We start from the raw sequence: 15,806 nt of genomic DNA on the forward strand, positions 1-15,806 counted from the left end.
TTTGGTGGTTTTTCTGTTTTGTGTTTGTTGGGGTTTTTTTTTTTGTTTTGTTTTTTTACTTTGTTCTTCTTTGTTGAATCTTACTGACTTAAATTTGTTTTTAAAACCAGCAAGAATTACACAGCACTTACCTTCCACCACGGCCAACCCGCCTTCGTGCAAACCCAATACACCTCTGGGGTACAGTGAGGGTGGTTAAGCAGTATCTGTAACGCACATCTCCTAATCTTCCCTCCTTAGGGCTACTCCATGGCCAGTTGCCAGGTTGGTCTAAATGAGGCTTAAAATAATTTTAAGCAGTTAAACACAGGATGTTTTCACACAATGACACTCAGTCTTATGATGCACAAGGAAATTCTACTTACAGCATAGTACTGACAGCCTGCTTTCCTACGGAAGGCAAAAGGACCATCAGGATCGTTTTCTTCCTCAGCCTCCGAAGAACCAGACAAAACCTTCAAAAAGGGGATGGAGTAGCGTATGAGGTGTTAGAAAATTCCTGAGTTTTACTTCCGCTTTTTCCCAAAGTGCAGCACAAAACACTAGAGGTCCTACCTGGGAAAGAGGTTCATCATCTGAGCTAGGGAAATCATACTGATTCAAATCTTTAGCATTAAAGACTGGCAGTGCAGCAGGACTTGTCTGTTGAGAAGTAGCAGCAGCAGGTGAAGGTAAGACTTTTGGCTTCTTCTCATACTTTCTTTTGGGTCTAATAACATCAGGTTTATCTTGCTGCAAGGCAAATAAAAGCAGTGTAAAATTACACACAGAAGAAAATTACATTAAAACACGAGTTTAAACTCCCATGTAAGCAAGCTAATGACATGAACTCATCTCTAACACATTCACAGCAAAACAGGCAGTCATTTCAGAGCGTCTGTATTTCATTCCCAATAACTGAAACATTGAACAGACAATGTGGAATCAAGCACTGTTTGCTCAGTCTGTGCTAGGTAACTCACTAGCAGTTAAGGTAACAGTGCTACTTTGCAGAAGGAGACCAAAATATCTATCATCATCTCCATGAGGCACCTTTTTTATTTCCTAGCATTTTTAATTGATAGCCATTTATGCAGCGTCAAGGCATTACTTACTAAGAGTACTAGGCAATGCTCTGAAGGCAAAAATAGATTTCTCAAAGATACCTATAATCTCGCAAAGGTCTCTAAAAATTAAACACATTTCTCCATACTATGCAAAGTCAAATTTAAGTGTATTTACAAAGTTTCCAAGCTGTGAGACACTGCACTGATCCAACATCACTGATAAGCAAGTACACACCAGCAATCACAAAGACAATGCTTTACTACCGGTGGAAGAATTCACTGATTCAAGCCACCTTGTCAAATTCAGAACAGCCTCTGGACAGTCTTCAGTTACAAGTTGCCTTGGTTTAAAATTCAAATTATACCTCAGCATTTATCCTGTGTTACCTGACCTATTTATCATGCTCAGCTGTTCACACTGTAGCTATGGTTGTATGACACAAAATTAAAGCCTGCAGGGAGAAAAGTACTTGTCAGCTGTCTAAATCAAATAAGATTATTTGGTACTTTACTTCAACATGAAACCAAAGATATACAGCAGAGGGAGACTTATCAAAGGATCATATTTCAAAAACAAAACAAACCCCAACCCTTCATATTAAATTAACTACATAGCTTAGAACAATACACGGTGTTCACATTAGTTCTAATGTCTAATGATAATAAATACGGTTTTGTTCAGGACATCCTAACTTTATGGACAGTTGTAAAGAAAAATGTTTCTATCCTCCTGAATAAGAACACAATTGCATGTGTCCTTCTATCTGCAGTTTGTCTGTACTTCCTTTACTTCTGTCTTAAAGAATGCTGGTAATCTGTTTTCCTTGAAACTTCAACAGAACAAAGCCATTTTATTTCACTTGCAGCTTTGTTACCCTATTGTCAGTTCCAAAAAGCTTCCTCCCTCCTCCAATCCTAAAATGGTGTATTTTGCATGCTTCACAGCACGAACAGTACCTTGGTTATTGGCATTACTTACTTTAACTTTATACTCTTTCAGTTCCATGGCGTCTTGCTGTTTAAAGGAACTGCTGTTAGTCACAGGAATGATGGGAATAGCATAGGTGGGTTTAAGTGGCTGCCGCTGTGCCATGACTTCAGACATGATCTCTCCACTGTAGTCACCCAAATTATACCTGAAATCAGAACAAATTATTTGTCAGAATATAGTGTCCATCTGGTAAAAAACTGAGAAACGTAAATTAACACTTGCATCTTGGGGTAGAGGGATATCCTGTACATCAGCAAGAAGTATTATTGAGAGAAGATGACTAACAACATAGAAAATTCATTGCAATGAATAATGCTGACAGATAAAGCACCTTCAAAAGGTAATACTGTAAAGAAAAGAAGATGAGAGGGTTACCAACCCCCTTCCTTGGGGACTAGTGACATTTAAAGAATTTATCATATTTACCACTCAAAGTTTTAAACAGTGAAGCAAAATGCCTTATTCATGAATTTCCTGCTTTTGTGTTAACAGAGTATTTTCAGTAAGTAGATCCATGAAACATTACATTTCAAGACCTGTGACATATGCTGAGTTGAAGTGCAGCTCTCTACTCTGAGGGAGGTATTAAGAGTCTTTCCTCTATTCAATGGCTTATTTTCTTTAAAAAGCAACTGGAAAAATCTCCATGATTTCTCTCCCCTCTGTTTCTGCTGCAAATGCTCAGGGCTTAAAACAAGTGCCCTGGCAGAGCCAGTACAGCTTGTCTCCCTAAAACCCCAGACTAAAAAGTCAGTTCTGCAGTTTTAAGGCACTGACTCAGAACATTTGCTTTCAAATATGAATAGTTAGGCTAGAAATCTTTTCAGATTGTAAGTATCAACCAAAAAGACAACTCCACACTGCAACTGTGATCCTCAGTCAACTGGGGAAGTGACACTTGCCAGAGCATTTGGCCCACAGCACAGATAATCAACAGGATAGCAAAAGAAGCACCAGGGGGAGATGACTCTCACATTTAATACTGTATGAAATGCTTGTTTTCCTCAAGAGGGTATTAGACCAACTTTTTTTAGCAAAGAATAGAGATCATGAAGTCAAAGAAGAATGGTAATGATTGAAACTGGCCTTAAAAATAGCTGGGATTTCCTTAATCTATATACTTAACACACAATTTTAAATGACTGCTTAAAACTGATCTCCCTTCTGGTATAATATACAGAGTAGATACGTACATTTGAATGTATCTACACATATAATAAAACAATGTAGCTTAGTATGACAATAACCCTCCCATAACAAGCAACTGCCTAAGGTTTTTTTTTCTCCACAGGCAAATAAGAACATGCCATCCTGTAAATGTGAAACAGAGTCTGAAATTATTTTAAAAATCTCCTACTGTTCAAATATTTGCGGCAATCCAAATATAAAATAGATTCCAAAGCTTTCTGCAGCAAATTTTCAACAAACATTACCTCTTTTCCATAATTTCCAGTGTTAAATGCAGCAACTCTCTCTTGCTTTTTTCCCTCCTTTTTATCATCTCCAGGATAGTTACTGCCCGACTCAGATCTCGACGCAGCTTCAGCATCTTCTCATAAGAAGCTTCATCGTTTTTACGATTCTGTAGATACAAAAAAACGTGTTTCCCCACATCATTTAAGTTAAATAATCTGAATTAAAGTAAGTTCTAAACATTTAGGTGTATTAAAACAAAAAGACAAGTCACATGCTAAACGAAAGAGAAGCATGTGCATGTTATCAATGATACACAGCTTGCCAACACCCTAAGTAAGTTTAGCAGTAAATTTAGTGAAAACGTGAATATAAACTTCTACTTAATAGTGGGACTAAAGCCATTTAATGTTTTTTACCCTTGCAAATTAAAGAGAGACCATACGAATTTTATTATGTTGTAGTACATTGTAAATTGTTTCCTTGTATAAGCAATATTTCAAGAGAGGGAGAAGGAGAAGAGAAAAACTGAGGGAGGCAATGATACACTTACTTTTCGTGTCTGCATCTTTTCTGTTCGTCTTCTAAAAGCAACATAAGGGTCATTTGTGCTGGAACCATCTCGTTTTTCCTGCTTCACTGCTGGGATAAGTGAAGGACCTCGACAATTTTTCCTCTTTTTAATCCAGTACTCATACACTTCTCTGATCAATTCATCATCTTCCTTCAGCAACAGCTTAGCCTCTTGCAGGCTGACTGGCTAAATGTAAAACCCAGCATGTCACTTTCATACAGTAATATATAGAGGATGTATTTCAAATTCTTTATTCAAAGTACCGTTGTACCTGCTGACCGCTGCCCTTTTCTAGTCTGTCTATCATCTCCTCAAATTGCAAAGGAGAGATGTCCATTCTTTTCTTCAACTTATTCACAAAGATCTCATCTTCTGAATCCAAGTCATAATCTGGCTGCTCAGCATCCAAACTAAAAGCTAAATGATACAGTGAAAGTCAAAGTTAGTTTTACTACAAAAATATTTTATGCTAATAGTGTCCAGAGCACACACACTTCTCGAGAGAAAGCCAAAACTATTTGTTTGAATAGTGCTACTTCCACGTGGAGGTAAACATCAAGGTTTTTTTCTTGAAAAAAATTAGCCTGTTAAAAATTAGGCATAAAAATTGACATCTACTTGTTATGGTTTTGTTAACCAATGAAAACTTATTAGTGGTCAAACCAGCTAACAGCTTACTCCCTCACTGCTTCAGTAAGACATTTTTTTGATGCATTAAAATCCTCAAAGCTGCCAAGCATTCTGAAGTTTTATGTACTGTATGATCAGCAGTTCAGATTTCAGCCCAAACACACATCAAAGCAAAGCATGTGCAGACTGTATTACAATGATCTTAACATATTCTCATCAATGAGAATATGTGATGCAGATGAGTCAGACTACACTGGCTCAGTATGATCTGCCCTATGTAGCAAAGGATCTTCAAATACAAGTAATGCCTTGCAGAATGCAAACAACTGTTTTCCACAGTATCCTACAAAAACGCATCACTCTGCATTTGAAACATGACTCCCTAGTTCTCTGGCCTCATTCAAATTGCAGTGCTTGGTAGGAGACACCAATTTCTTTCCAAGTGCACACGTGAAAATATGTATCTATTTTTAATTAACAAGTCGGTAGAATACACTGCAGCTTAAGATTCACAATTCCAACTGTGAGAACAGCTAAATACAGAAAATAAGAACCAAAAGTATAATCTTAATATAAGCATGGAAGACTGCTAGTAGGAATGAAAAACTTCTTTACAATAAGGGTGGTGAAACACTAGAACAGGTTTCCCAGAAAACGGATGGATGCCCATACCTGGGAATGTTCACAGCAAGGTTGGACCAGGCTCTGAGCAACTGGATTAAGTTGAACTCCCCTCACTGAAGGGAGCTTGGACCTAGATGATCTTTAAAGATCCCTTCCAACCAACATCATTCTACAATTCAAATATTTTAATCCATTACTGAAGCTCAAAATGACGTAGAAGTCTAGCATTTAACCAAAGTTATTTAGACATGAGATTTGTTTACACAGCACAGATACTATTTTTTTTAAATTCTGCTCGTAACACCATACAACAGAATTCTGCAACAGACTGCATTTTTCATAATTTTTTCCTAAGTTATCTGAAGTAATGTGGTGCTCAAACGAAGGGTCAGATCCATAGCAAATAGCTGCTATCTTCCAACAAAAACAAAACCACAACAAATTTGCAAGTCATCAGTGATATCAAATCCCATCTGCTTTTAGATGTATAATACTTGCACCATGCATAGGCAAATACTTCTACTGCTATTGTCATTTCTGGTTGGCTTTCCAATCCACTCTGCTGCCATTTTATCCTGCTGATGCTTCAGGGACAGTTATTCTGTCTCTTAGCTATGCATTATGTATTTTCCTCTTTAGGTAGATTTGTGTCTGTGCTTCTTAACAAATCTCAATTTCCCTCCAAACTGTTAGTACTGAACAAGAATTAAATGTATTTCTTTAACAAGTAGTATTTTTCAATACACTGAAAAAATTAATTCTCAGGAGTCAGTCTTGATGGGAGTTCAACAGACATTTATGAATAATGTCTTAACTACTAGCAAAATGAAATTCTTGCAGAATCACAAGGTTGGAAGAGACCCTCAAGATCAGAGTCCAACCCATGCCCTAACACCTCAACTAAATCATGGCACCAAGTGCCACATCCAATCATTTTTTAAAATCCATCCAGGGATGGTGACTCCACCACCTCCCCGGGCAGACCATTCCAGTACTTTATCACTCTTTCTGTAAAAAACTTTTTCCTACTATCCAACCTATATTTCTCTTGGTGTAGCTTTGGACTCTGTCCCCTCATTCTGTCAGTTGCTGCCTGGAGAAAGTAGACTCAATATAGACTTCAATGAATGAGTTACTTTACTTACGCTGTATGTGAATCAGCTGCTTTGGCATTTTAAATTCTCCAGGATATATAGATTCATAGTATGCAATATTACTTTCTGCTTCTGGAACCGGTATAACCATGTTATCCCTCTTCTCTCCATAGACTTGTTGTGCTGAGATAGCCCGCTGCAAATGATGTTCCTACAAATAAAAAAGTGAAATGAAAACCTGAGAAAATATTTCCAGGACTCAGTCTTGCTAAGGTTGAAGGAGGTGTGTTTCTGTGCAAATGCTCTCACTGTAAAGCCCTGAGCTTTACAGTCGATGGCCGCAGCCGAAGTGCGCTGCCCAGGCCGGAGGGCAGGTGGCGCTGTCCCCTCGCACAACCCCCTCACACACCGCAGCTTCCCGACCGCTCCAGTCCTGCCGGCGTTCCTGGCACACCGGCACACACAAACCCGTACCTACATGCTTCTGGAGAGACACCTAAGATTGATTAGACATACAGATTACAACAACTAGTTGCAGACATATTGACTCCAGTACTATTCTGCACTTGCCTTGGCCATTTATTGCCAGTAATGTCAGAAAACCAGACAGGAGGCATTGTCATCACTGCCAATGAACAGCAACGATTTTTACCTAGTGAATGACTGCTGAAGACGTTCTCATTTATTGCAATGCTTCCCATTATCCTCCCTGTCCTTCTCCTAATCCATCAAAAAATAGTAAAAATGCAATCCATTCTCCCCTGTAGTTCTGTCAAGACATTGAGTAGTATCAGCAGGGTTCATACAGTTACTAACAGAAACCCACACAGCTAGATGTGTGCATGTCCTTAAGTGGTTTCCTGACAATATAACAAGGTATTTTTTCCTTATTAGCAGTGCTGGTTTCTTAAGCTTCTATTCTGTTCCAGGTGCTCTGTAAACCAGTACTACAACAGTTACGCCAATACATCTAAGTGAGATGCTATAAACCAGATTACTGAAATACTCAAAAGCAAGAACTGAAGCCAAAGAGTAGCAGTAATAGTTGGTTTTAACATTGAATGTATGATGTTTATCCATATGATCTTTTGTCTTTGGCTGTCTGACTTCAATTTAATTCCTTTGGTACAATAAAGGCAATTAAGATCTTCCATATAAACTTTAATAAAAGATAAATAATCAAGTAGATTATGAAACAAGCTTCATTGTAAATTGCAAAGTTGATGCAGCCTGAAATTCAACTGTGTTCTAAAATGTAATTCTGCTAAAAGAATTCACAGGATTTGAGCCTATCTTCACACAAGCTGAAGACATTATTTCACATCTGTCCCCTGGTTAAAAAGCTTCTTTACAGAAAAAGACTAATCATTAGAATAACGCATAGCAGAGCTGCAAATAGAACACCGCACTGGTTTTGACCTGCCGCATTTGTTAAGTCCAGACACACATGACACTTAGAAGGTGTGGCAGCATTCTTTCTTGAGTACGGACAAAGTAATTTATTTTCTACCTTTTACTGAACTACAGCTGTCAGACACCTTAGTATTTTGTAAACTGTAACAATTCTTCATGATTACACAGCTGCAACTTGTTGTCTAACAGGGAACTAAGCTTTATCTTCGTATAGCCCAGTAGAATTCTGCATCAAATGCATAAAAATAGCCAATATTCTTTTAGTTAAGTGAGCACTTACTGGTTTTATAATAATATTAAGGGTTCCTGATGTAATTTATCCCAACTTGTGCTTCTAAACACCAAAAAAAATGCTTTGTTTCAGAGACTAAAAGGATGTCATACACTAAATCAGGATTCCGATTTCTCTGATCCACCTCTGTTATGGACACAACTAGTAAGTACCAGTAGCCTATACTTCTTTACTAACAGGTTTAAGTTATCTGTATTTAAAGAAATCTTAACGGCATTCTTAAAACAGAAGCACAAATCATGGTTTTGCCTTTCATCCCAATTACAAAAATACTCATTATGTGTGCAGAGTGTGTTAGCAGAATCACATATTATGAAAAGCAACTGGATAAAATTTCCCCTACTGAAAAAAGTTAACCTGCTGTTCATATTGATTTCACCTCAAGAGACACTCCACTACATAGAAGAAACTAAGCAGACAAAACAACTTCTCCTTACACCTCTCTGCATCAAAGTTTTCACTTATTTGGACAAACCCACAAGAGCAACTTTGCTCTCAACTTCAGTATGTCAGTTGGTGGCTCAGCACATCTCTGTCCTGGTAACTGAGGTGGCCCAACGCCAGTGCACTCACTAGAATTACTTATTTTCTGCTGTGAGATAAAGATTAGCATAAGGCTAAAAGCAGGCTGAAAACTTCAGAGTATAAAGAAAACTTTATTAACTGAACTAAAAGAAGAACAGTAAGAATCAGAATAAACCTTCAGAACACTTCTCCTACCCCCAACTCCTCTCTCTTTTCCCACTGACAACATAGAGAGGCAGTATTTGGTATTTTCAGTCAGTTTATCACTTCCAAAATAATCTTTCTTCAGTTCACTTGGGGAGAGGAGTCTCCCCTGCCACACCATGGAGACTTTTCCACAAGAAACAGTTCTCTTGTGGTTTTAATTTTCATGAACAGGAGACACCTGGAAATCTGCAAGTGTTGAAGTCCCTTCCATGGTTTGGTAGTCTTCCCCCAACTACCGCCATGGGTCATCCCAGCTTATTGGGGTGCAATTTTAAGCATGCGGTGTTCCGTTATAGAAACAAAAGTTCTTTTATCTCTAGGAGCAGAGGTTTTCTTATTCCATCCCTGGGACAAGGTTTTTCATTTCTCTCTGTTCAGGCTTCTCATCGGATCACAGCTACTTCAACATCCGCTCGCTTCAACACTGGTGCCCCTGCTCACAGCTGCAGTTAAACATTACATTCCCCCAAACCATTCTGTGAGTTACAGGGGAAAAAGAAAAAAAAGAGTCTGATGTATCAATTATATCTTCACCATACCCATACCAGAGAATTTCAGCCCAAGGCTAACACATCTCCTCATTCTCCTTCCATCTGGGATTTGATTCCTTCACTGACCTCGGTGTCTCCATATTGTTTTCTTTAAGTGTCTTCACCCTTTTCTCTCACTCGAGAGCAGATTGATTGCAAGTTTCATCTGTGCACAGAAAAAGTTAGTATCTCGCCTGGGCCTGTGGATAGCCATGTGATCTCTGCCAGGCGGCAGCCACTCTGGCTGCATGGCTGTTTTCCAGCCCCTGCCACTGTCCATTCCAGTCTCGGGGCAGCTTTCTGTGCGAAGCTGCAGGGGCGCCCCTGTTCTCAGCCACGACTTTCCCGTGGCGCTGCAGGGCGGCTCACGGCCCGAGCGGATCCCGGCTCAGCTCCGCCCGAAGCCGAGCGGGAGCCGGCCCGGCCCGCCGGCCGTGGCTGGAATCCAGCGGCCGCAGAATCTCGGCCGAGCCGCGCCGCGGGCTGAGCGCGGCCTGGCCCGGCCCAAGTCCAGTTACCTGTTCAAAAGCCGGAGGCACGAGAGTTCTCCCGGGCTTGGTTCGTTTTTAAATGTGATTTCACAGAGGCGTATTCAGCTTTCTTAAGTGGTTTAACAGGGGGTCAATAGTGAAAACTAGCCAGCTGATTTGTTCTGCTGGGTTCGGAGGAAGCTTTTAGTCCTCAGAGAGAATCATTTCCTTAACTGATGGATTTTCTCTTTAACTGAAAACCAAGCTAAGTTAAACCATGACAGTAATACATACAAATCAGGTGCAATTGTTAACTCTGAAAGCAGTAATTTTTAACAAGAAAGAGTGTTAAATATCTACTATTAAATAATGCACTACAGCTTACAGTTTCTATTCTTCAGTCATTCTCCACGGTGATTGCACAGCTGATTACTCCCACCAAGATGCAATACCTCACTCATTTGAATCCACAGCTTTCCATTTAACAGTGCAGTGGTTTCCTCAACTTGTCAGAATTATTTTAAATTCAAATCTCAATCAAACTTTCTGGCTGCTCTTCATGATACAGGAAGATTTGCATGTAGATACTGTACTCCCAGTCCCTCCTGAAAACACTACCTGAAATTTAGGGACAGACCACCTAGGCAACTCAACAAATGTTTTCATTTTGTCTGTCCATTATTTCTAGATACAGTTTTACAAGCAGATTTATTTCTACTACACAACTGCTTCTATTCATTGCGTAACAGAGCAGTACCAAAAAGCCTTTTTTACACCACTATCCATTACGTCCGGAGCCCTGCCACAAAAAGAAGTTCAACTGGGTTAACTGGGGCTTGTTCATTAGGTATTCACAGAGATTAGTATCTTCCAGGTCACCACCAGGGCCAAACAATTTACATTATCCATATCTCTCCAGGAACAGCGGGGAACAAAACCTGTTTGTAACCCTCCAGCTTCCACCTTTTCAACAGTCTGTTGACTGTTACGAGGTTTTGGGTTGAGATTTTTGAAGTGATTTTATGTTTATGTGATTTTAGGGTGTTTTTTGGTTTTTTTTTAGAAAAGCATAATTTAGTACCTTTTCTCTTTCTCCTCAAATATCATCTGCCCCTCTCAAATAGCTGTAAAAAAATCTCAAATAGCTGTAAAATTATTCCAGACTGTTTCTTTAAATTCCTGGCATGAATTTTAAGTGGGTTAGACAAGCTGAAAGGCTATAATTTGTCATGTTAAAATGAAACTTATCTAACAGCCACCACCACAAGGTTCAATCTTGTACTCCTTCCTGTCATTCTCCATACTACCACAGCTTTATGTCAGACTGAATCTATGATGACAGCTTAGGGAACCAAATCCACAAAAAGCTATCACTGTCCTATTACTTCCCTTGAAAACAATTAGAAACAATTAGTCGTCTGAAAAATTGGCTCCCTGAACAGCCAGGGTGTGTGGATGCAAAGCAGTGGGGAAATGCAGAAGAGGGAAAGATAATTCCCTTCAGCCACTACACTGGCTTAACTGCTTCACGAAATTTAAAAAGTCTTTCTAAAATGAATACTAAGGACACAACCCCCCACTAAGACTCATGAAACATTTCAACCATTTCAGTATCAAGTACAATCAAGAAAAACTTCCTCTTACTACAAACGTTCACAGAATATTCTGATCTTATTCTACATCTTCATTGCTACATGGATCTCACCTTGTTCCTTCTTTCAAGATAAACCTTCAATGTAAATACAAATTGCTTTGTGCATTATTTTCTCCTATTAACGAGTTTCCACTTTCAGTGTAGTCACATTTCTTTCTTAATGTACCATTCTGATTGAAACAACCTTGCAATACCTGCATTTTTTTCTACAAAAACACTCAGCCTGAACTGCTTAACACCACAGCAGGTTGCTTCGGAATTTCTTCCCTTTCTATCCCAGCTTGCTTCCCTTGGATCTTTCACACATACCGTTTCACAACATGTACTTATTGAAGGTAGTTTATTCCCCTGAAAGGGCTTTGCACTTTCAACTATTTTCAACCTATTAGTTGTGCTAAACCTTTCATTTCCAGTTGTATTCTCTGCCTGACATACAATGCTATTGTAATTACAACTTCAGGAGTGTTGTAATGTTAATTTGATCCAGTCACTTGAGAACAATGGTACTGTTCCTCAAACTTCATTCCTTTTACATTTTACTAATGCTCAGCCAAATTTGAGTTAGAAGTTAAAGAGTTCATACAAGAAAACCCTAAAAATCTGTTCACTCTTCCCAGCCCCCAAGTTAGTTTTCCATCAGGTTAGTATCCTATACTGCCTCACCACGTGGTCTGACAATCCCAACAAAAAAGGGATGCAGTGGGAGCACTCAACTCAGAGGGTGTGTCAGGAAAGGAGCAGTTCATCGCTTTTTGTAACACTCTGCCAGAAACATGAACCGAGGGACAGGCACTGATCTCTTTTCTCTGGTGACAAGTGACAGGACCGGAAGGAACAGCTAGGAGCTGTGCCAAGAGAGGTTTACCTTGGATATCAGAAAAAGGCTCTTTACCCAGAACAAGTTCTCCAAGGCAGTGGTCCCAGCATCAGCCTGACAGAGGTCAACAAGTGTTTGGACAACACTCTTGGGCACATGGTGTGACTGTTGGGCTTGTGCTCTGCAGGGTCAGGAGCTGGACTTGATGATCCTTGTAGGTCCCTTCCATCTCTGGATATTCCATGATTCTATGAACTGCACCTTATTCTCCACACTATATTCCTGTCCAGAAAATTATTTGGACAGTTAAAACACCAATTCCTACCAGATTACACTGTTAGTTGTTTAAATAACCAAAAGCTTGATAACCACTTTCCTCCCTTAGTATTTTTCTAATTAAGAGAGTCTACAGGAAACGCCTACCAAATTCGCAACTTAGTTTCTGACTATGTAGAATGTAACAAAATATGATGCAATTTCATAAGCAAAATTATGACATTGGCACCATCTGTCATGCAGCGGTCTTCCCTCCTATTAATTTTAGGATAGTGAGTTTGTCCCTTGTATCCACTCTTTCTGCACACTAGCATCATCATACATGCTCCAAAACATCAGAATAAAAGGAGAGTCTAAAGCAAGTTGACAGCAACAAAGGCACAAGGGAAACCAAAACACAGCAGAGCAGCTCCCACTGCAGCCTGAAGGAACCAGAACTTGCAGTCACTGCTGTTTTGTGGTGGGGCAGTAGGACCTCTCTCAAATGCTAATGCAAGGATACAGGGCTACTTCTTTGTCACAAGTCCAGTATTTGCATGTTTGATGCATTTCTAGCACAGTATATTTAAAAAAAAAATCTGAATTACAATAATTAATTCACAAAAGAATGGATACTGTGATTGTGGCTCAACCTGGCTACCAGCCGGCACTCTCCAGCTTGCAAGCACAAACAAACAGAAGCACAGCAACTGAGAGCAAGCAGTATTTGCCTTCTTTCACATTTTGGTAATACTTCTTAAATTTCTGGCAACATGACTGTGGGATTTTAAGTTAGTTACAGTTTCTAAAAGAAAACTGGCACTTACAGAGAGCACAGAAGTTTCTTTGACAAAGTATCTACTCTGCAGTATACTCTGGAGACCATATTCCAAGAAAGACAACCACAGCAGAAAGCATTAAAAGATTAAGCAACATAACCTGTCATTACAGATGAACAAACCAAAAGGACAGAATGCATATTATCCTTTTAAAAAGACAAGTGAAAAAATGTTACTGCAGTAGCAATGAGAGCATCTTCTCAAGAAATTAAGGAAAAATCCATCTTTTTTTTTGTTATTTGATCATTGTTTCCTCAAATAATTTCTCCAATTATTTCAGAACTCTTAGAAATAATAATTTAAGGCACACTTTGCTTATGGAAATTACCAAAAGAGGCAGCTCTCGAGTCCAGTGTGCAGAACATAAAGTCTCCCAATACTCCAAGCCTACCCTAAGCAAGAACTGGTGTGTTTGCTGGGGGAAGCAAAAGGAGGGGTGGATAAGTAGAAAGTTTTTATAAGCACTGGTACTTCTAAAAAGCACACAGGACCGAGTTCAAGCCTGTGCAGATCAGAATTACATTTTTGCCTCTGAAACAAAACCTATACAAAAACACACTGCAACTGATTGTGTAATTACTGAGAACTACGGCAAACTACTGCCCATCTACTGGTCTCTGCAGAACTGCTGATTTACATCAGTATGACTAGGCAAAATCCTCTCACATCCATCCCGACAGAAGTGCTTTCCCAAGGCTACCACTTCACAGCACTTGCAATGTTTAAGGTGTAAGAACTGAAAAGGACACCAGTTTCCACAGACAGTTGTCAAGAAGGATTAGGTTCACAACAGTTACACTGAAACAGATCACAGCCGACACAATCAAGGCCATACAAACTCCTAGACCTGTCTTTTTTAATACACATTTTACCTCCTAACAGCTTATGGTCCAAAAAAACCCTCTAAATACACAGCAAAAAAAAATTGCAGCTCATTTGAAACACAGACACATTACTCTATAATAAAGATCAAACAAGAAAACAGTATGAACTGAAAAAAATCAGAAATTGTTAATCATGTCAATCAGGAGGTGGCAAACTGGTGCACCAGCAACCTGATTTCAGGCTTATAAGGTAAAGATTTTTGGCTGGTAAATTCAGAGATGAAGGTTCTCACATGAGCAACATTTACTGGCAGAAGGGCAGTGGAGGAAAACACAGCAAAGTTGCTGGAAGACCCTGCAGCAGACCAAGACCTTTCCAGCTAACTCACTCCAAAACACACAGCAGGGACTGCGGAAGGACTTCTACGACCTACTGTATCCAAGCCACTCTACAACCTCCACCTTTGCTTGTTCAGTGACCTACAGGACGCATACCCTGTCCCTCAGCCATATAAGGATCTCAGGAACCTGCCTGATCAGGGAAGATGGACTCTTGGAAGCCTGATGGTCAAGCTACACTAGAGAAAATTTGTCTACAGATTCAACCCAATAAATTTGTCCACAAAGAAGACAGAAAGGAATAAAACACCTGAACTGGCTCATTCTCTTCACCTTCTCCTCCTGTTATCAGACCTTAGCTGCCCTGTAACTTACTAATCAGACACAATTTATATCCGAGATTGGAAGGAACATGAAGAGCAACATCAGAGAATTATGTGCAAAACAAAGATAGCTGTATTTAATGCCACGCCTTATTCTGTATTCACATAGTTCCTTTTCCCTTCCCAGAACCAGTTCAGGCACTGGAAATATGTTTCTGTGGGACTCAGGGACAGTTAAGTGCCACCATAATAGAGAGAGCTCACCCAGGGACAGGCAAGCACCAGCAATGCTGCAAGAGAATGTATAGAATGCACAGCCAGAACACAGAAGCCATCTTAGATGAATGCAAACTGTTCAGAGATATGTCCTTTGCATTACTCTTACCTTCAGGGCAGAAAGTGACACTAGTGGCTTCTAGTATAACTGAGAGAAAAAATGACTCAGTTGTTCCTGAACAGCAGCTCCACCGGTTATTACAGAAGCACTTATCACAGTAACATACCACATTTCTGCTTTTAGTTCCTCACACACATATACAGTCACACCTAACTACTTGCAAAACAACAAAGACATTCTGACAAGTTTATTACAGCACTTGTTTCCAAACAACTGCTGCTGAAAAGTTCCAAATCTGACTGAAGTCGTACTGACGAGGGCAATCTGAGTCTGCCTTGCAATGCACTGAAGTCTTCAATGGGTATTCTGGCACGAGATCAGTACCTGAGTTACACTGATCTTGACTGAGACCCAGAACCCAACTCCTGAATAACAGCTGATAGATCTGGCCTTTGATAATGGAAAGGCAATAGTTTTGTTGGTAAGCACAACTGCAGCTCTGACCCTCTTGAACTCAAATACACGAATGTCACGTAAGCGTTAGCCATAGTTTAAATCTTGTCACAAGAAGCCCACACATCAAAACAGGACAGAAATAATGGGTCAGCA

The 15,806-nt window shown here is 39.7% G+C and overlaps 1 protein-coding gene across 7 annotated transcripts in view; it reads right to left on the reverse strand.

The window, feature by feature from the left end:
- The window catches only part of EPC1 (enhancer of polycomb homolog 1), a 64,458-nt gene that overhangs the window by 16,992 nt on the left and 31,660 nt on the right, over positions 1–15,806 (reverse strand). For all 7 annotated transcript variants that reach the window (XM_066200026.1, XM_066200015.1, XM_066199998.1 and 4 more), the window contains 8 exons: positions 6,424–6,583; positions 4,296–4,441; positions 4,004–4,210; positions 3,471–3,619; positions 2,026–2,182; positions 556–732; positions 366–455; positions 132–280 (listed from right to left, as the gene is read on the reverse strand). In XM_066200026.1, coding sequence (XP_066056123.1) covers positions 132–280; positions 366–455; positions 556–732; positions 2,026–2,182; positions 3,471–3,619; positions 4,004–4,210; positions 4,296–4,441; positions 6,424–6,523 — 1,175 coding nt within the window. In that variant the 5' untranslated portion in view covers positions 6,524–6,583. The remainder of the gene's footprint in view (positions 1–131; positions 281–365; positions 456–555; positions 733–2,025; positions 2,183–3,470; positions 3,620–4,003; positions 4,211–4,295; positions 4,442–6,423; positions 6,584–15,806) is intronic.

This window comes from Chamaea fasciata, unplaced genomic scaffold (assembly GCF_029207755.1).
Source record: "Chamaea fasciata isolate MVZ Bird 193981 ecotype frontalis unplaced genomic scaffold, bChaFas1.0.hap1 SCAF_1, whole genome shotgun sequence".
Classification (NCBI taxonomy): domain Eukaryota; kingdom Metazoa; phylum Chordata; class Aves; order Passeriformes; family Sylviidae; genus Chamaea; species Chamaea fasciata.